Here is a 20,806-nt window from a genome sequence, read left to right on the forward strand (position 1 = left end):
GAGCGAGAGGAAATTAAACAGCGTTTACCTTCTTCGGTCTCATGCCACACGATCCCCTCCAAATTCACACTGGTCCCAGGCTCACACGGTCCAAGGCATTCAGGTTCGGTTACTACTCCAACGTCACATGTATTGACAGCCACGGAACGGCTCCGTACCAAGAGCTGCTCAACTGGCGCTGCAATATTGGATGAAGATGGGGCAAAGTAGGAAGGTAGAATCTGAGGCGTGATAGTGCTGGAAATTGGTGGAGGTGGTGCCGGCACTGTAAACAGGGGGTCAGCCTGAAAAACAGATATGTTTATTGCAGTGGGGATGAGTTGAATGTTCTTCACAAGCACTTAGCTGAGAATATTAGTCTAGAACAGACCATTACTGAGGATTTTCCCGGGTAATCTCAATGGTTCTACAATATTTTCAAAGTGGAGTCAGAAAGAATCACAAGACCAAAACAATCAGGAAAATGGTTTTGCTGACATTCAAGGAACCATTTAAGTTTGGGCTTGCTGGGCTCATGGTAACCATGACTCTGAAGAGGCTAGATCATTGTACCACCCTTCATTTCATTTGGCCTGGAAATTAGCGTTGAAAAATAGGAAGAGTCAAAAACTGTGAAGAGCCATACTTGGGGGAGGGGAAATCAATATTTTCCCATGTGTTGCAATGAAGAACTCTAATAAACAACTCTTGTATCATCAGATATTATCTAGAAACAGGTAAAATGATAGCATGGGTGTTTGAACTTCAAAGTACTTTCACAGATTAATGCCCTCAAACAAAACAAACAACATTAGCTCAATCAGATGATAACATGAAACACAATCCTACCAATATTCAAAAGTTCTCTGCTAATATTAATAAGCACCAGTAACTGGCTAGGTGTTTCAAGAATGCATTTTGTAACCCCACAAAGGACAAATGAGTACATTTATATTCACATATCTGCCTAGAGGACTTAAAATGTCTTTTTCATTTCCCCTAACAGAATACATCCCACAGCATCTTTCAGTACAAATACTGTCCTGTAGATCACTAGGAAAACAGTTCATGGTGAGGGATGATTTTGTAATTTTCATTCACATGTTCCCTCTTAAGCTCTGCAAAGACTTGGCTTTGGCTGGGGGCACAATGTGCTCTTCTTTTTACATGAACAAAACCCCAGAAAACATAAAAGGAAGCAAAATTACCTAGCTAAAACAGCTGACTAATCATCTGTGTGGGCTCCTTGTTCACACCCTGTGGGAATGATCTCTACTGTTTGCATTTCACTAAAATGATAAAGCAATGCTCACTTGGCCCTGAGATCCAAGTCTCTACAGAACAGCCCTTCACCCATCTGCATGTTAAAGGAACTGAATTATCTGCTTTCAAACCTGCCATAAAACGTTTTTAGCTCTATGCACTTTCTTTGTTCTGCATTCCTGACCACTGGAGAGAAGGCATTTGGAAGTCAGACCACTGGATTTGGTGATTTATGTTTTCATGTAAATGCAGCTTAATGCTGATAAAAGTTTACACGGATGGTTACAGTTTTCAAACCAAGCTGACAAATGGAGGAGAGGCAGGTCATGAGAGGTGGAGAGACTGGAGAGACTGTGAGCTATTGTGCTTCCTCTGTAAGAGAAAGGCAAAGGAAAATTAGAAAAGATGAGCAAATGTACCTTTTGTGTTGTTTTCCATTGTTTAACAACAAAAGCAGGTGTTTTGTGATAGATGTGCTTTTGTTTTGTATTTTGAAAGCCCTTCTTTACAATTGGAAATCAGCTCTAACAACACTCAGCTGGTAAACTTGAAAACACAAAGGCCTGAAGAACTATTTCCTTCAGGAATCTCTCTCTCACTAATTGGCAGCCTGCACTCATCCCCAAAACAGGGAAGTGTTGTGAAAAACTGCATTTGAAGTGAATACAAGATTATATAGGAAGCTGGGAAAAGCAGGCAAAGGTGGATATGCCTATCTTGCCGCAGAATTGTGTCCCGTTTTGCTGGGCCATCCGAGCTGCCTAAGGCTCAGATAACCAGTTTTGCCAGTCAATTAAGGATGCCACTTGCTTAACAAGATGGAGGATTAAGATAAGAGAGCCCTGGACAAAGCTTCAGAAAAAAGGATTAATGGCTTTCTTGACTAAAAACAGAAAAGCACCCAAACAGAAACGTTTCAGATTAAAAAAAAAAATGATCAACATAAAAATAAGGACTGTTCTGTTGTAGGGTGGCCTTATACCTGCTGGAGATCCTGGCCTGCTGCAAACATTCTTTCTTGATCCTCTCCACTTGTCCGTCTAATGTCCGTATTAATATATAGCCAAGATCAGCCAACAGGAGCTCATGCTAACAGGGCTTCAATTTTTCCAGACACATGATTGCTGAAGGTTGTTCTGGGCGGGAACTCACTTGTCCTGCTGGTTTAACAAAGTGCATGTGTGTTTCCCTTCAGGACCCAATGTAAAGCACATTTATCCCATCAAACCTGAGCCTGAAAAGTGGGGTTGAAATACAGATGAATACAGGGTGTTTTTTTTTTAATAAAGCAGGCTAAGGTCATTTTCTGAGGCTGACATTTTGCTGGGAGTTTTTTTTCTAAGATGGGCACCCAGCTATCCCTTGGATGAGTATACTTTTTTTAATCAATTACTTTTCAAAAGGAAAACTTTGTAGATACAGAACTGCTCTGCACTCTAGACTCATGTCTCCTTTCCCTTCCTCCTTCCACCCCTTTTCTTCTTTTCCTTCTCACTTCCCCACTTCTCAGGCTGAGCCAATAGGGCACCCTACACCCTGAGGGACACATAAGACACACTGTTCCAAAGTAAGGGTGGTGACACTGTTGGACCAATGTAGCCCTGAGAAGAGTGGAGCTGCAGTATTTCACTGAGCCCAAAAACAGACACCAGCTCACAGAGGATGCGATCTCTTGTATTTATGCGCTTCTAAGCAAATTATGACAACTTCATCCATTCACGCTCCTGTGTGCGCTAACAGGTAGATGTGATGTCAAGCATCCATTTAGTAACAGTATTTATCAAGCACCTACTTTGTGCAGAGCCCTGTACTAGGCCCTGGGAGAAGATACATTCAAGTGAAAATCAGACATAATCCCTGGCCATCCAGGGGCTCACAATCGAAAAATAAGGGAAGGGAGAAGGGGCCCAGGGCAGAGACAAATAGGAGGATGCAATAATGAAAACACAAAAATGATATGAGGATGACGATACATAGAGAGTTTTGAACTCCTCAATATTCAGAGTCCAACCGTCACAGCAGCTACCCCAGGCTTCCTCATATCCTTAAAGTCGATAAGGCATGTTGCTACTAGAGTAGCAGCATTGCGTAGTAGCTAGAGCACGGGCCTGGAAGTCAGAAGGTCATAGGTTCTAATCCCGGCTCCACCACTTGCCTAATGTGTGACTTTGGCAAGTCATTTAACTTCTCTGTGCCTCAGTTCCCTCAGGGACTGTATCCAACATGATTTGCTTGAATCTACCCCTGTGCTTAGTACGAGAAGCAGCGTGGCTTAGTGGAAAGAGCAAGGCCTTGGAAGTCAGAGGTCATGGGTTCTAATCCCAATTCCATCACTTGTCTGATGAGTGACCTCTCCACCCAAACGGCTATCTTACTGGTACAGGCTCTCATAATATCCCAGCTGGATTACTGTGTCAGCCTTCCCTCTGATCTCCCTTACTCCTGTCTCTTCCCGCTCCAGTCTATTCTTCATTCCGCTGCCCGGCTCATCTTCCTGCAGAAACGCTCTGGGCATGTCACTCCCCTTCTTAAAAACCTCCAGTGGTTGCCTATCAACCTCCGCACGAAACAAAAACTTCTCACTCTAGGCTTCAAGGCTTTCCATCACCTTGCCCCCTCCTACCTCTCCTCCCTTCTCTCTTTCTACTGCCCACCCCGCATGCTCCGTTCCTCTGCCGCTCACCTCCTCACCATCCCTCATTCATGCCTATCCCGCTGTCGACCTCTGGCCCACGTGCTCCCGCTGCCCTGGAATGCCCTCCCTCCTCACCTCCGCCAAATTAATTCTCTTCCCCTCTTCAAAGCCCTACTCAGAGCTCACCTCCTCCATGAGGCCTTCCCAGACTGATCTTCCCCTTTTCCCCCTGCTCCCTCTCTGCTTCCCCCTTCATCTCCCCTCAGCTAAGCCCCCCTTTTCCCCTCTTTTCCCTCTGCTCCTCCACCTCTCCCTTCCCCTCCCCTCAGCACTGTGCTCGTTCGCTCATTTGTATATATTTTTATTACCCTATTTATTTTATGAGATGTACATCCTCTTGATTCTATTTATTGCTATTGTTTGTCTGTCTCCCCCGATTAGACTGTAAGCCTGTCAATGGGCAGGGATTGTCTCTGTTGCCGAATTGTACATTCCAAGCACTTAGTACAGTGCTCTGCACATAGTAAGTGCTCAATAAATACTATGGAATGAATGAATGCTCTGTGCCTCAGTTCCCTCATCTGTAAAATGGGGATTAATAATAATAATAATGATGGCATTTGTTAAGCACCTACTATGTGCGAAGCACTGTTCTAAGGGCTGGGGGGATACAAAGTGATCAGGTTGTCCCACGTGGGGCTCACAGTCTTAATCCCCATTTTACAGATGAGGTAACTGAGGCACAGAGAAGTGAAGTGACTTGCCCAAAATCACACAGTTGACAAATGGCAGTGCTGGGATTAGAACCCATGACCTCTGACTCCCAAGCCTGTGCTCTTTCCATTGAGTTACGCTGCTTCTCAGACTAAGATTAAGACTGTGAGCCCCAAGAGGGAGAACCTGATTACCTTGTATCTACCCCAGAGCTTAGAACAGTGCTTGGCACATAGTAAGCGCTTAACAAATACCATTATTATTATTATTATAATGCCTGGCACATAGTAAGCACTTAACAGTTGCCATAATTATTAGTATTATTACTTCCTCACCCTCCCAGCCGGCTGGAGAAGGAGTTGATGGGCAGTTCCCTTGGCAAAGCGGCCTCTCTCCTGCCCAGCAGGCCCCTGTGGTCCAGTGCAGGAGGGCTGGATGAGCCTCTGCTGCTTGGTCACCCTCCAGGCTGGAGAAAAGGGCTGTGGGGGGGGAGAGCAGGGGGGGAGGGGGGGCCAGGGGGAGTGTCTCATCTGCGACACTTGCAAACACCAGAAAAAGATATTTCTGTTTCATTCAATCTTATTTATTGAGTGCTTATGATGCACAGAGCACTTTACTAAGCACTTGGGAGAGTACACTATAACAGAAAAGTGTTTGCCATGTATATAATAATGGTATTTGTTAAGCACTATTTGTCAAGCACTGTTCTAAGCACTGGGGTAGATACAAGGTTAATCAGGTTGCCCCACATGGGGCTCACAGTCTTAATCCCCATTTTACAGATGAGGTAAAGGAGGCACAGAAAAGTTAAGCAATTTGCCCAAAGTCACACAGCTGACAAGTGGTGGAGTTGGCATTAGAACCCATTGAATGAACCCATGACCTCTGACTCTCAAACCCCTGCTCTTTCCACTAAGCCACGTTGCTTCCCATAGACAATTTGTCTATCATATACAAATAATAGCCAAGATTAAAGCCAAAATAAACCCCTAAGAATTGACTCTTTGAAAGTTAAACCCAATTTTCACCCGAATTAAAAAAAAATAATCCCCAAATTATCAGCGATTTTCACAGATGCCTACACCACCCCTGTTCTGGAGGACTTTACAAATCTAATGGAAGGAGAGAAGCACACACAAATTGTTCACAAACAGTAGGAACATGGGTAAATGGATAAAAACAAAAATAGGCCAAAATAGAAGAAAAAAGAGACTAATATACATATAAATGCTATGGATGGTTAATGGGATGTTAAGACCATGGCAATGAGGATTAGTCAAGGAATACCACTTGCTGGATGTGGCTCTGTAATCAATCAATCAATGGTATTTATTGAGAGCTTACTGTGTGCAGAGGGCTGTACTGAGTGCTTGAGAGAGTAGAATACAACAGAATTGGTAGAGACAATCCCTGCTCATAAGAAGCTTACAGTCTAGAGAGGGAAACAGACATAAAAATAAATTACAGATAGGAGAAATGACAGAGTGGAAGGAGGGTCTTCAAAGTGGTGAGGAATGCATCTGGCATATTGAATGGCGGGGGAAGGGAACTTCATTCAGGAAGAACAGTATACACGATGATTTAGATAAGGGAGAGTTATGAGCACAGTACACTAAGGAGGTTATCTGGGGAGAAGCAAAGAGTGGGAGACGGGTGAGTGGGTAAAGAGGGGAAAGGGAGAAACAACTGATAGAGACCTTGAATCCAATGGTTAGAAGTAATAATAATGGTACTTATTAAGCTCTTATGTGCTAAGCACTGTTCTAAACACTGGGTTAGATACAAATTAATGAGGATGGACACAGTCCCTGTCCCACATGAGAGTCACAGTCTAAGTAGAAGGGAGCAGGATTGAATCCCCATTTACAGATGAAGTAACTAAGGCACAGAGAAGTTAAGTGACTTGCCCAAGGTCACATAGCAGACATGTGGGCAGGGAACGTATCTACCAACTCTGTTATATTGTATTCTCCCAAGCACTTATTACAGTGCTCTGCACAGAGTAAGTGGTCAATAAATACACTTGATTGATATAGCAGAATCAGGATTAGAACCCAGGGCCTTCTGACTCCCAGGCCCATGCACTTTCCACTAGGCCATGCGCCTTCTCTGCAGGCTGCTTGTTTCTAGCCACTGAAGATATTTGAGGAGGGGAGTGATGCATCCTGAATATGTTCTTTAGGAAGATGATTTGGACAGCTGTATATAAGAAACTGAAGAGGGGAAAGGTAGGGGCTGATGCAGTAATTCAGCTGAGAGGTGATGGGAAAATGAGGAAGTTAAGAGGGAAGATGAAGAATACAGTTTTGCCATTTTGAGTTTAAGGTGCTGGCAGGCCATCCATGTAGAAATGTCCCAGAGGCAGGAAGAAATGCAAGATTTTGGAAGGTAGGTGGGTGGTTGGGGCTAGTATGGTAGATTTGGGACTCATCTGCATCAATCAACTGATCAATCAACTGCATTAATTGAATGCTTACTGTGGGCAGAGAATTGTACTAAGCACTTGGAAGAGTACAATAAAAAAAGAATTGGTCAGTATGTTCCCTGCCCACAGGGACCTTACAGTCTAAAGGCATAGAGGTGGTAGCTGACCTATAAGTGAATCTTGTGGGGCACCCTCAGCTAAGCATTGGGGGGGGGTGGAAGGGGTGTAAAGGCAGAAGGAATAGCAAAGGATATGGAAATGGAGCAGTCAGAGAGGAAAATGGGGAGACCGGGGTGGGGGCCTGAATTTTTTTTTATTTAAAAAAAGGTGAAAAATCCATATCCTATCATGGGGCTCTTACCATGCAGTAGGCTTGTGCATTGGGTGTGGGAGATGCTTCCCCCAACCTTCAACCCAAAGGGAAAGTGGAAGTACTAGGTGCTGGCACTTGAGTTTTGAAGCCAGACTTACATCATAAATCCCTGCTTGACTCACAAGTTCTCAAACCTGTGGTTTGAGGTTTTCCATTTTTAATCTCAACACAAAGATGAACTTGAGTGGGACTGTTCCTTTTAGAGGTGTAAAATATCTACTTTCTCCTTGTTTTCACCCACAAGCACAACTCAGTAAAAGCTAACTCTCGCAGAATTAGTGCATAGATACGAAAATGCGTGTAGAAAAATGCTTCAATCCATATGATACCATCACAGGCCCATTTTTGAAATCTTACCTATATAAAGATCATTATTTGACTTTCCTTTTGTTCTTTGCCCTGCAGGATGGAATCATTAGATATAGATCAGTGGAACTCTATCATAAAGGAGTATTTCCTTGGGCCCTTCGACTGGCAATAGCAGCAAGAATTCACTGTCACAGTCAATGCTTGAGGCCAGGTGATGGTTTTGAACCACTTTTCCCCACCTCAACCAGGCTGGATACACTTTCATTTCCTCTTTTTTTGCCTTGCCTCTATGTTGGTGGCACAATGTGAACAATAAATTTAGGCAGTGGGGAGGGGATTGGCGGAGATATGAATGTGCTTCCTATGTGTTGTCAGTGCCTGAGGTGGCCATAATAGCCATTGCTATTTAATAATAACTCTGGTATTTATGTGTTTACTATGTGCAACACTGTAAACTCGTGGGCAGGGAATGTATCTGTTATATTCCTATATTGTACTCTCCCAAGGACTCAGTACAGTGCCCTGCACACAGTAAGGATTCAACTGTAGTAAGCACTGGGATAGATACAATATAAGCAGATTGGACACAGTCCCTGTACCACATGAGGGGCACAGTTTAAGAGGGAGGGAGAACAGGTGGTATATCCCCATTTTACAGATGAGGTAACAAGCACAGAGAAGTTAAGTGTCTTGCCCAAGTTCACACAGAAAGCAAGGGGCAGAGCTAAAATTAGAACGCAGGTCCTCTACCTCCCAGACCCATGCTCTTTCTACTACACAACACTATTTAGCTTTCTAATCCCACATAGCCCAATGGGTTTATTTTTTGTATGTGTTTCAGCATCGCTGCTTACACGTGCGTTGAAATCTCCCAAGGTAATCAGTTTGTCAGACATTGGTGCTGCTGAGATGAGTCTATCATTGGATCCTTATATAATCATTTTTTTGTCTTCATTGCTAGCCATTATGATGGGGGCATACATACTGATGACTGTAGCATACAACTACCGTGTTAATACTGTGGTACAAACATCTTTTGTGACTTTTTGGATTTAAGCAAGCTGTGTGAACTCCACGGAAATACCACAGGATCTAAGCACCAGGGCTGGTTGGGAGGTCACATCTGGCTTTGTGAAACTGTATATTAAATTTCTAACAATACTATAAATGCACCTTTCTTGACCAACCATGAAAAAAAGAAAGCAGCTGTATTTTCAAGGTGACGATTATGGGAAAACAAAGTCAAAAATTTGCCAAATGGAGATAGGAAATAATAGGCAAGGAGAGATTTTACCTCTCACTTCCAAGGGGAAAGAAGAGAACAAATACCACAATTATTATTAGGATTAAAGGAATTGATAGCATCTTCACAAAGATACCAGTTTTCTTCCTAGCTACTCATTCGGATGGTATTACTAAATATACTTTGCAAAGGACAGAACAAAGGAAAAGAGGGAATTGAGAAAGGACACACACCCACAAACATTATTCATTCATTCATTCAATCGTATTTATTGAGCGTTTACTGTGTGCAGAGCACTGTACTAAGCATTAGTGGTATCTATGACTCTGTAGAACAGATATCAAATTGGTTCATTTGTAATAATCTTGCTTGTAGAGACCATGGACGCTGCCAAGTAGATTCCAAGCAATAGGTATCCTGTGGAGGCTCAGTGTGTCGTGAAGCTGTGGTGACCAGCAGACACCAAAGAGAAAATCCAGGCAGAGACCCCAGGGTGGGCTAGAACCCCTCCATAACTTGACCCGATGCCAGCCCTGCCAGGCCTAGGTGCAAGCCTGGCTGAACTGAAAGTCCAGGTCTCATTTCCAGGTGGTGCAGCCACTTATGGCTGGTTGTTTCCTTTAAACATGATGTCCTTGTGCAAGTTGTCTTAGCAGCGAAAGAAACATCCTGGAGGGCAGTCATCATAACTACTAATTCTACTGTACTCTCCTGCACTTAGTACAATGTTCTGCACACAGTAAGCATTCAGTATAAATACCATATACTAAGAGCTTATGATGGGTAGACTAATGGGGAAAAAATTTCAGCAGCTGATTCCCTTAAACCATGCCCAAGAGTTTTAGTTTGGCTTGCTCCTCTTTTCCATCTCCAATATTTCCTTCTTTTCTCCTGTCTCCCTTTCTTTTATCTTTACTGCCAGCCCCAGCCTGCCACCTCCACTTCCTTCCCTTTGTTCTTTCCTCCCTTTTCCTCCACCCCTCCATTTCCCTAAAAAGTCCTTCCTTCTTCCTGACTGTGGCCCAACCTGTGCATCTCTGGGCCTGGCTCCACCCACTAGCTTCCAAATATCCCAAGGCATTGGGAAGCAGCGTGCTGGTAGAAAGAGCATGGGCCTGGGAGACAGAGGACCTTGGCTTTAATCCTGGCTCTGCAACTTGTCTCCTGTGTGACTCTGGACAAGCCACTTAACTTCTAAGTGCCTCAGTTTCCTCATCTGTAAAATGGGAATTAAATCCTACTCCCTCTTACTGAGACTTTGAGCCCCTTGAGGGACAGGGATTGTGTCCGACAGGATTAGTATAGTGCTCTGCACACAGTAAGTGCTCAATAAATGCAACTAATTGATTTTCTTGCATCTACCCCAGCACTTTTTTTAAAAAATGGTATTTGTTAAGCACTTTGTGTTGGGCACTGTACTAAGCGCTGGGGTAAATACAAGCTGATCAGGTTGGACACAGTCCCTGTCCCTGGGGCTCCCAGTCTTAATCCTCATTTTACAGATAAGGTAACTGAGGCCCAGAGAAGTTAAGTGACTTGCCCGAGGTCATACAGGGGAAACGTGGTGGAGTCAGGATTAGAACCCAGGTCCTTTGGACTCCCAGGCCCGTGCTCTATCCACTAAGCCATGCTGCTTCTCTCAGTACAGTGCATGTCACATAATAAGCACTAAACAAGTACCATAATTATTATCATTATTCTTCCTGAGTCCCAGGATCTTGATTCTGATGATAATCTGAGCCCCATCTTTCCCTCTCCCCTAAATCCCAGCTCAGTTTGCCCCACACTGGGTTCAATGGCCCAGTACCTCCCCACCCCCTACCAGGGCTACTTGGCTTCCCCTGGGCCTGAACTAAAAGCTTTCTAGACCCTGATCTCAATGACTGATCTCCATATTAACATCTTATTGGCCAATTCTAGGTAACTGTTCTCCTCAGGACTCAGTCAGAAGAGAGTATTTCCTTCCTGAAAGAGAATGGAGTATCAACTACCCCCTAATTTAAAATCTTTTTGACTTTTACAGTGATCTGAGCTGGTCTAATAATAACAACAATAGCTAGACTAAAATATCAGTTCAGAAAATTGGCTATTTGGGGCAATGGCTGCAGCATCAAAGCCCTTTTGTGCACTCTCCAAAGGGCACTGATGTAACCTATTAGAGTCAGGAAGGGGAGAGCAGGAAGGCAGCCATCTCCAGTGGAAAAAAGGCTCATAAGTCTAACAGCTGGTGGTGGCAGCCTGTCAAACTGAGGAAAGTTAATGTCAAGAACAGACGCTCTGCAGTCTCTCACTGTTATTTTTGCATGATTATTCCCAGGTGTTGCTGCATGCTGAGCAGTAGCCTTGCTATTTATCACACAAGAGATGCTAGGAAGGGAAAAGGATGAAAATAAAAGCGAGTTATTTACCATGGGTAGCGGCACTTAGTGTACATAATCAGAGGACTGAAAAAAAAACCTGCAGAAATAGCTCAGCAATATTTTCTTTTTCTTATTTCAAGGGCTTTCTGAGTGCTGATTAGCAATGAAGGCTGTGATGCTGGAGTGCCGTTCGGGCAGCTTTCCATGGTTGAGAGTTTGATTGTATCAGGCAGGGATGTTTTCAGTACTAGAAAGCTGACAAAAACCAAAGAACCCTTGCCAAAGAAGGGATGGTAAGTGTTTCAGTGAGCCCTTCTACCCTATCTGTGCACCACCAAAAGGGAGGAAAGAAAGGCCGAAAACCTGCACACCACATTAACATCGAGCAAATTCCCCTTCTGTTTTGGGAATAGTTGGACAATGATGGTCGGCCGTATGCACGGAAGCAGTCTCTCACCTATAACCACAGATCTCCATGTGGAGTCTGTGATGAACGCTTAAATCCCTAAGCTTCTCAGCTTGCCTGTTATCAAGGGAGGATCTGGGATTTCATTCAAAGAAAATATCCTGACCTTTTCCTATCCCTGAAAAGAGGTTGTCTTACACAACGCCAAAATAACCCGTGAGTTTTACTATATTTTAGAGTCGCCTATTTACAGCGCTGCCTAACCCACTGGCTTCCCGGCCTATTTCCTGGAACATGACTTTATTGCCATTCACCTGCTTGGTATTTAACTGGCAGCTTTGGAGTCAGAGGTCATGGGTTCGGATCCTGGCTCTGCCACTTGTCAGCTGTGTGACTGTGGGCAGGTCACTTAACTTCTCTGGGCCTCAGTTCCCTCATCTGTAAAATGGGGATTAAGACTGTGAGCCCCACGTGGGACAGCCTGATTCCCCTGTGTCTACCCCAGCGCTTAGAACAGTGCTCTGCACATAGTAAGCACTTAAATACCAACATTATTATTATTATTATTATTATTAACTTTGCAATACATCACTGCTTTTGAAGTAGAGCTGAGGAAGCTTAGGAACTCTGCCTGCTCAGCACTCCCTTTCCTTCCAACTTCTTGCCAGAATCTGAAGCCCCGTCCCCAATGGCCCGCCCTAACTCCAAATGTGTTTCGGGCATCTCTAGCTCTATCCCAGTCCAATCTCTCTACCCAAAGCAGTGTTTCTGAACATTGCAATCTAAGGGATTTGAACCTCAGAGCTGGCTGGCTGAACAGCAGAGCCCAGATAACTCCTCTAAAACCAAAAGTAGACTCACTGGGCAGGATATGACACTCTGAGGGGTTGTTTTCATCCCTCCCCTTTCCCACCCACCCTGATGCACTCCCACTTCCAGGCAATAGGGTATTGGTTAAGATGCTTGGAATCTTATCAGTCAAATGACAGGATTTAATGAGTGCCTACTGTGTGTAGAGCACTGTACTAAGAGCTTGGGAAAGTACAGTACCTATTCAAAACCCCCTTTTCAACCCCAAATCACCTCAAAAGTATTTACTGAAGTTCATAAACCTTGCACAGCTACAAATGCCTCCTTGGGCTGTAGCTGGATCTCTCTCCAGCTATGTACTTTCCTCTCCACATGACTTCCTCTCAGCTCCTCAGATATGGATGTCTTCAGCATTTTGCTCTCATAACAAAAGCCCTCCACTCCCTGCTCCGAGCAAATTTTGTATCCCCTCTCCCACCCTAGCCCCTAGCCCTAAACCCTGAGCTGGTACAGGCTAAGCTCCCAGTGATGTCACTATCTTCCAAGGGCCTCTGTCTCTGCCTGGGTCTCTTGCTCATTCACTTGGTTTAAGACACCGTTAACAATCAAGCAACTGGTCAAGGATCTGAGAAAGTACAAGTGCCTTCCCTCAAACCATAATCAATCAATCATCAACCGTGTTTACTGATTGATTACTAAACCCTTGTGAGAATATGCTAGTATTAGACAAAATTCTTGACCTCAAGGAACCTGCAATCTAGTGGGGAAGGCATATACTAAAATAAATCACAGATAGGAAGCAGGAGGAAAAGTAGATATATTAGATATATACATGAGTTCATGCTTAAAGAGAAAGGCATGTAAATGCACATGTTATGGGAGGGTTGTGAGTACTTAAAGTGCTTACATGGTGCAGAAGTGCTGAACAGGCAGTTGGGGGTTGGGGGGGGGTGGTAAACAGAGAAGATTAGAAATTAAATAACCAAGGAAGGTCTCCTGGAGGAAGTGTGATTTCAGAGGGATGTGAAAAGGGTGGGGGTTCCTAGCAGGAGGGAGGGTGTGAGTGTGGGAGAAGAGAACAGGTAACAAACAGTAGGTTAGCTTGAGAGAAATGAAGCTGGAGAAGAGTGGATAAGTGGGAGGGAGAAAGCTAATTCAGTGCCTGAAAGCCAACCATCAGAAGTTGCTGTTTGATGCAGAGAGTAATGGGTAATCACTGGTTTGTGAGGCATGGGGAGAGGTCTACAGAACGACCCTTTAGAAAAACCATCTGGGTAGCAGAGTAAAGCATGGTCTGGAGAGGAGGGACTGGAGGCAAGGAGACCAGTGAGGAGGCTGATGCAAAAGTCAAGATATAAGTGCTTGGATCAGCATGGTAGCATTTAGATTTTGGTATGTTGGACTGGAATCTAGTTTGAAAAGTGTCATATATACACTGTGAGCTCTTACTAAAATGACTGGCTGAAAGAAAACTTTCCATCAGCTGGAAATGCAAGTAGGGGAACATGTGGAGACTTCTAGACTTCTCCCATCAACCCCTGACTAGCAGGTGCAAGAGATCTCCTTAGGCATCCCCAGTATGTTATCATGGCCCTGACCTCTTCCCAGTAAGCACTCAAATATGATGGATTGACTGGGATAGAGAGAGAGCCAGACACAGACATACTTATGTCCACCCCTCCCCCGACTACACACACATCCATCCTAGCCATTAGCTTGGTAGAGGCTGTTGACTGATTGTGTTACCTGCAGTCCTCCTCAGAGTCTTCCAAGGTCTCCCAGATTTGGAGGTGTTCTTCCCTAATAAAGTCTTTCAACAATAAAGTCTAATACTGAATCAAGTAGCTCTTTGTTGTCATCATCAATAACCAAGTGTGGTACAATTTGCACCACATTAAAATGAAGAGAGGGTGAATGAGGGGCTGACCCTTCTGTTGGTCTTAACCATTCTCAATATGAGGCCCTGGATTGAAAGACTAAAGACACTGGGCACTGGCTCTCTGGGTATGGTAAACACTCTTTCCCCCAAGCCCACCTCCAACTCTCACGCCTCTGACAGCTTGCTCCATGCTATTCCCCAAGCCTGGAACTCCTCCTCCCTAACCAAATCTTCATGGCCACAGCTCTCCCGACCTTCTCCTCTAAGAAGCCTACTCTAATTAATTCTCAAAATCCCAGTCACATCAACCCAACACCCAGCCTTAGCACTCCTATTCTCAGCACTTATGTATGTTTTTATGGATTTGAATACTTACTTATATATTTGTTTGTACCTTCAAGTATTGATTCAGCTAGTTCATCCTGATGTATTTGTATTACTTTCTGCTATATTCTGCTTCTGTATTTCTGTAAATATTCTGTCTCCCCTATTAGCTTTTCAGTTCTTTGAGGGTGGGGAATGTATGTCTGTTGGACTCTCCCAAATGTTTGATAAGCAGCATAGCCTAGTGCATAGCATAGCCTTTGACACTGTAGACCATCCCCTTCTCCTCCACACCTTATCTCACCTTGGCTTCACGGACTCTGTCCTCTCCTGGTTCTCCTCTTATCTTTCTGGCCGTTCATTCTCGGTCTCCTTTGCGGGCTCCCCCTCCCCCTCCCATCCTCTAACTGTAGGAGTTCCTCAAGGGTCAGTTCTTGGCCCTCCTCTGTTCTCCATCTACACTCACTCCCTTGGTGAACTCATTCGCTTCCACGGTTTCTACTATCATCTCTATGCAGATGACACACAAATCTACATCTCTGCCCCCGTCCTCTCCCCCTCCCTTCAGGCTCATATCTCCTCCTGCCTCCAGGACGTCTCTACCAGGATGTCTGCCCGCCACCTAAAACTCAACATGTCCAAAACATCTTCCCTCCCAAGCCCTGTCCTCTTCCTGACTTCCCTATCACTGTGGATGGTACGACCATCCTTCCCATCTCTCAGGCCCGCAACCTTGGTGTCATCCTTGACTCAGCTCTCTCATTCACCCCACACATCCAATCTGTCACCAAGACCTGCCGGTCTCACCTTTATAATATCACCAAGATCCGCCCTTTCCTCTCCACCCATAATCCTCTCATAATATCCCGGCTGGATTATTGTGTCAGCCTTCTCTCTGATCTCCCTACTCCTGTCTCTCCCCACTCCAGTCTATTCTTCATTGCGCTGCCCGGCTCATCTTCCTGCAGAAATGCTCTGGGCATGTCACTCCCCTTCTTAACAACCTCCAGTGGTTGCCCATCAACCTCCGCACGAAACAAAAACTTCTCACTCTAAGCTTCAAGGCTCTCCATCACCTTGCCCCCTCCTACCTCTCCTCCCTTCTTTCTACTGCCCACCCCGTAGGCTCCACTCCTCTGCCACCCACCTCCTCACTGTCCCCCGATCTCACCTATCCCGCCATCAACCCCTGGCCCACGTCCTCCTGCTGTCCTGGAATGCCCTCCCTCCTCACCTCCACCAAACTAATTCTCTTCCCCTCTTCAAAGCCCTATTCAGAGCTCACCTCTTCCAAGAGGCCTTCCCAGACTGAGCTTCCCCTTTCCCCTCTGCTCCCTCTGCTGCCTCTCTGCCCCCCGTTCACCTCCCCTCAGCTAAGCCCTCCTTTTCTCCCCCTTTCCCTCTGCTCCTCCCCCCTCCCTTCCCCTCCCCTCAGCACTGTGCTCATCTGCTCATTTGTATATATTTTTATTACCCTATTTATTTTGTTAATGAGATGTACATCCCCTTGATTCTATTTATTGCTATTGTTTCTGTCTGTCTCCCCCAATTAGACTGTATGCCCATCAATGGGCAGGGATTGTCTCTATCTGTTGCCAAATTGTACATTCCAAGGGCTTAGTACAGTGCTCTGCACATAGTAAGCGCTCAATAAATACTATTGAATGAATGAATAGTGAAAAGACCACAGGCCTGGGAGTCAGAAGACCTGGGCTTTCATTCTGGCTCTGCCACTTCCCCTCTGTGTGGCCTTGGGCAAATCATTTATCTCCCCTGTGCCTCAGTTTCCTCATGTGTAAAAAAAAAAAATGAGGCCTCAACACCTGTTCTTCCTCCCTCTTAGACTGGAAGCCCCATGTGGGACAGTGACTGTGTCTGATATGATTATCTTGCATCTCCCCGTGCTCAGTACAGTGTTTGGCACAAAGTAAGAACTAATACTATAATTATTATTAGTACAGTGCTTAATACCACATAGATGCTTGACAGATATCATTGCTTGACTGAATGACAGTCAATGTGAAGAGATGTCTGAGTAACACAAACCCTTACAAAAGGGGTGAAATGGGGCATCAACCACAAGAAAATCTCATTTATTCAGACTTCACTAATCTGGACTGAGATTTTATCACACAGTACTACAACTAGAGAACTTATTGTACAAGCCAGCCAAAGTAAAAGGTTACTAAAGAAAAAGAAAGAGAACTTCAGAGTGGAGATCCCTGCAAAGTATACTCCAGGAAAAGGAGGGTGGGGTAGACAAAAGGGCAGTTTTGGAATCAAGGAAAGAGAAGGCCCAGATAGGCCTTCTTCATAAATGCCCTTCTGATTCCAATCTGGAATAAAGTGTGGGCAAACAGAGGGTCCACACTAGTGCTTCTTCTAACCCTCTTCTACCTATGCCCAAAGAAGCAGCCCAGAGAGAGCTGGAGAGTTGAACAAGGTTAATGGTCCATCACTGTTGCTTTGCCCACCAATAAAGGCTTAGTCCTTTTCCATTTTCCTTCCAGAAGATTGGCCTGACCCTGTGACATGGGGCTGTCCAGGTAATCCCCTGGTTTAGATGAGTCTGCCCTATCCCTAGAAAAATCAAACTGAAGGTGCACACTCCAAAACCTTTGCCATGGCCTTTTGTACATTTCCGGCTTCCTTTCAAAACCAAGGATGGCTTGGCTCTGAGAAACTTCATCTTGGGCACACTCAATGGCAATGTCCCCAGTCTCCCACTTCACCCTTGAATATTACTCCACTTACAATTCCACGAACATCTGGCTGTTCGGGGGAATAACAACAACAAAAAACCTCTCATACACTTGATAGAAATTCAAATATTTTGCCAAATACAAATGAAAAATAAACCTCATCTAAGCTCTTCTAAAATCAAGAAATGCCTCTGGCAGGTCGATCAAAGTGTACAGATTCATCCAAATCCTTTGAAGAAATGAAAGTGCAGTTTATCAACTGTGATTTATAAGCAACACTGATTTAGCCGAGAGATAACACTGCTGTCTAATCATTAGTAGTCAGACAACAGCCATGCGAACACATCAATTATGGGCCCTGCCAAAAGCCCTTGAGATCCTGGAGATTCACAGCCAATCCTCTGTTTGACAAGCTCACATCAAAAAGAATATTAATAAGAGGAGGAGCAACGTGAAAGCTTGTCAGAGTAATGCAGCCACTAAAACAAGGCTGTTTTTTTCCTTCTCTGCCTTGAACTGGTCCATGAAAGAGGCTGGCATCAACTCAAAGGATGGAGCTGCCAATTGCCTGGAAAATGTTTTTCATTAACATATGGGAAGTTGTAACGGTCTGCAAAAGTGTTATTGGAGAATAAAGACAACAAACCATTCTCTGCATTCCTTTTTAAAAGCATCGATCACACAAGTTAATTCATAATTTGAATATTTTGAAATTAACATCTCTACCCAGGAGCATTCAGTGTCTTTTCTTTTCCCTCCAAATCAAAGTCCTTGGAGCCATAAACAAATTAGTCAGTCTAGGAGACAGTTCAACCACCAGAATTGACAACTAAATTAAAATAACTAAACAAGAAGTGCTAACAGCCAGTCATCGTCACAATAATTTATTTGCTTTTTCAAATGAAATGAGGTTCTTTCCAGTTGACTACATTCAAAAAACAAATAAAAAACCAGGATTGGTGACTTTTTGTTTGAATTTCTCCTTTCCACCCAACTCTGAAACTGACTTCCACCCAATTGATACTGCTATTGTTCTAGTTAACAAGCTCTCAAAACAAATGCATCAAAAAGATTTGTAGAAAAGTTCTTTCTAGCACAGTAGTGAGCTCAGTTACATCAGCTATCAACCTTATGCACCAGTTTGGCAAATGATAGGCTTAATGATGACATTTATTAAGCCCTTGCTACTGTGTGCCAAGCACTGTGCTGAGCCCCAGGGTAAATACAAGATAATCAGATCAGACACAGTCCCTTTCCAACATGGGACTTTCTATTTAAGTGGTAGAATGAGCAGATCAACTGCAGGCTTCCTCCAGCTTAAGTTCTAAAATGCATGAATGTGTGCCATGATACAAAAAGGTGGAGGGGGAGAAAGGGGAGAGAGCATTTATCCAGTAGCCAGGAAACATGCAAGTACTATAATATACACGGATGCTGCACCTCATATTTCTTTAATTTTATCAGTTTTCATCATGAGGTTAGCATTATTATCCAGGAAACTGAAAGATTAGTTTCACGAGAAGCAGCGTGGCTCACTGGAAAGAGCACGGGCTTTGGAGTCAGAGGTCATGGGTTCAAACCCCGGCTCTGCCACTTGCCAGCTATGTGACTTTGGGCAAGTCACTTAACTTCTCGGTGCCTCAGTTCCCTCATCTGTAAAATGGGGATTAAGACTGTGAGCCCCACGTGGGACAACCTGATTCCCCTGTGTCTACCCCAGCGCTTAGAACAGTGCTTGGCACATAGTAAGCGCTTAACAAATACCAACAAAAAAAAAAAAAAAAAGATTAGACCTCCTATTTCTAACATGGGGGTGTTTCAGAGTTGCTCACCCTCCATAAGATCCACAAATGGGAACCACATTGATTCTTTCCTCCCCCCAGCTATAAAACTGGAATTGGTTTGGCATTACTGAATTATCTCTCTACTTCCCTAGAGGCGAATTATTTCACTAGGAGTTTGGAAGAAAGAGAACTTCAGGGTGCCGTGGCGAGCCTGTTAATATTTTGACAAATACTTTAGATTTCATCAAAATACCTACCCCCAAAAAAATCTACCAAAAAAACCCTCCTTCAATTTGGTTTTCTCTTTATAATAATATCGTAGTATTTATTAAGCACTTACTATGTGCCAGGCACTCTACTAAGCGCTGGGGTGGATACAAGCAAATTGGTTTGGACATAGTCCCTGTCCCACGTGAGGCTCATGGTCTCAATCCCCATTTTGCACATGAAGTAATTAAGGCCCAGAGAAGTGACGTGACCTGCCCAAGGTCACACAGCAAACACCAATAATGCATTCATTCAAGTAAACTTGTCTTAAAATGAGCTCCTCAAAAGAATGAGTAGGGAAGTAGAGCCAGCAAAGGACACTGAAAAGGAGTTATCAGAGGGGTAAAGAGAAAATCTGAAGAGTACTGTTGGTCAACGACTACCAAGGGAGAGTTTCTTGAAGGAGGAAGTGGTCCACAGTATCAAAACCAACAATAAGACTAAGGACTGTTAGAGACTGTATCTCCTCCTGTAGACTGTAAGCTTCTTGTGGGCAGGGATCATGTCTACCAACTCTGGTCATATTGTACTTTCCCAAGCACTTAGTACAGTGGAAACATCGAAGACAGTTGGAAAAAGAGAGGAGGAGGTTGAAAGCAAATATTTTTAAGAGGTGAGAAGGGAGGTGGTTCAGGACCCAGGAAATTGAGCTATATTTAAGAGCAGGCAAGAGACCTCATAGTAAAGAGCTGGAAGAGAGGAGAATGTGTGTAGAGGGAAGACATAGTGGAGGTGAAGAGATAATTTATTTCCCTTACTCCAAAAAACATCCTATCTTGGACACACCATACTCTCTAGCTAATGTTTCATACTCCAGGTTCCATTCCTGTCCAAATTCCTTGAATGGGTTGTAACCACTGCCTCCACTAACTCAATAGAGTTAGAAGCATGATCCCTGCCCTCAAGGAGTTCACAATCTAGTGAGGGAGATAGACATCAAAATAAATTATAGCTGACTAGGAGGAAAAAGAAAAAGGATATGTAGAGCAGTGAGTACTGAAGACCTAAGAACTGTAAGATGCAAAGAGAAAAGAAGTCAGGGCTAGCAAAGTAATTTGGATGACATCTGTATAAAGGTGATAATTGAAACCATGGGGACAGATGAGTGTCCCATGGGAGTGTAAAATGAGAAGAGAAAGGAAGCCAGAACAGAGCCTTGGAGGACACCCACAGTTAGAGAGGGAAAGGTGGAGGAAGAGTTGATTCAAGAGACTAAGAAGGGGCAGAGAGGGTGCTAATTAGGCAAACCAGGAGAGAACAGTGTCAGTAAAACCAAACTTAGATACTGTTTTCTGGGAAAGGGCTAGGTCCATTATGTCAAAGGCAGCCAAGA

The 20,806-nt window shown here is 44.1% G+C and overlaps 1 protein-coding gene across 8 annotated transcripts in view; it reads right to left on the reverse strand.

Annotated features, from left to right (window-relative positions):
- Positions 1-20,806, reverse strand: part of ZNF608 (zinc finger protein 608) — a 150,057-nt gene that overhangs the window by 103,453 nt on the left and 25,798 nt on the right. For all 8 annotated transcript variants that reach the window (XR_005659674.1, XM_029056160.2, XM_039910908.1 and 5 more), the window contains exon 3: positions 29-284. Coding sequence is in view for 7 of the 8 variants with exons in the window: in XM_029056160.2 (XP_028911993.1) it covers positions 29-284 (256 nt within the window). In the remaining variant the exon portion in view is untranslated. The remainder of the gene's footprint in view (positions 1-28; positions 285-20,806) is intronic.

This window comes from Ornithorhynchus anatinus, chromosome X5, assembly GCF_004115215.2.
Source record: "Ornithorhynchus anatinus isolate Pmale09 chromosome X5, mOrnAna1.pri.v4, whole genome shotgun sequence".
Classification (NCBI taxonomy): Eukaryota; Metazoa; Chordata; class Mammalia; order Monotremata; family Ornithorhynchidae; genus Ornithorhynchus; species Ornithorhynchus anatinus.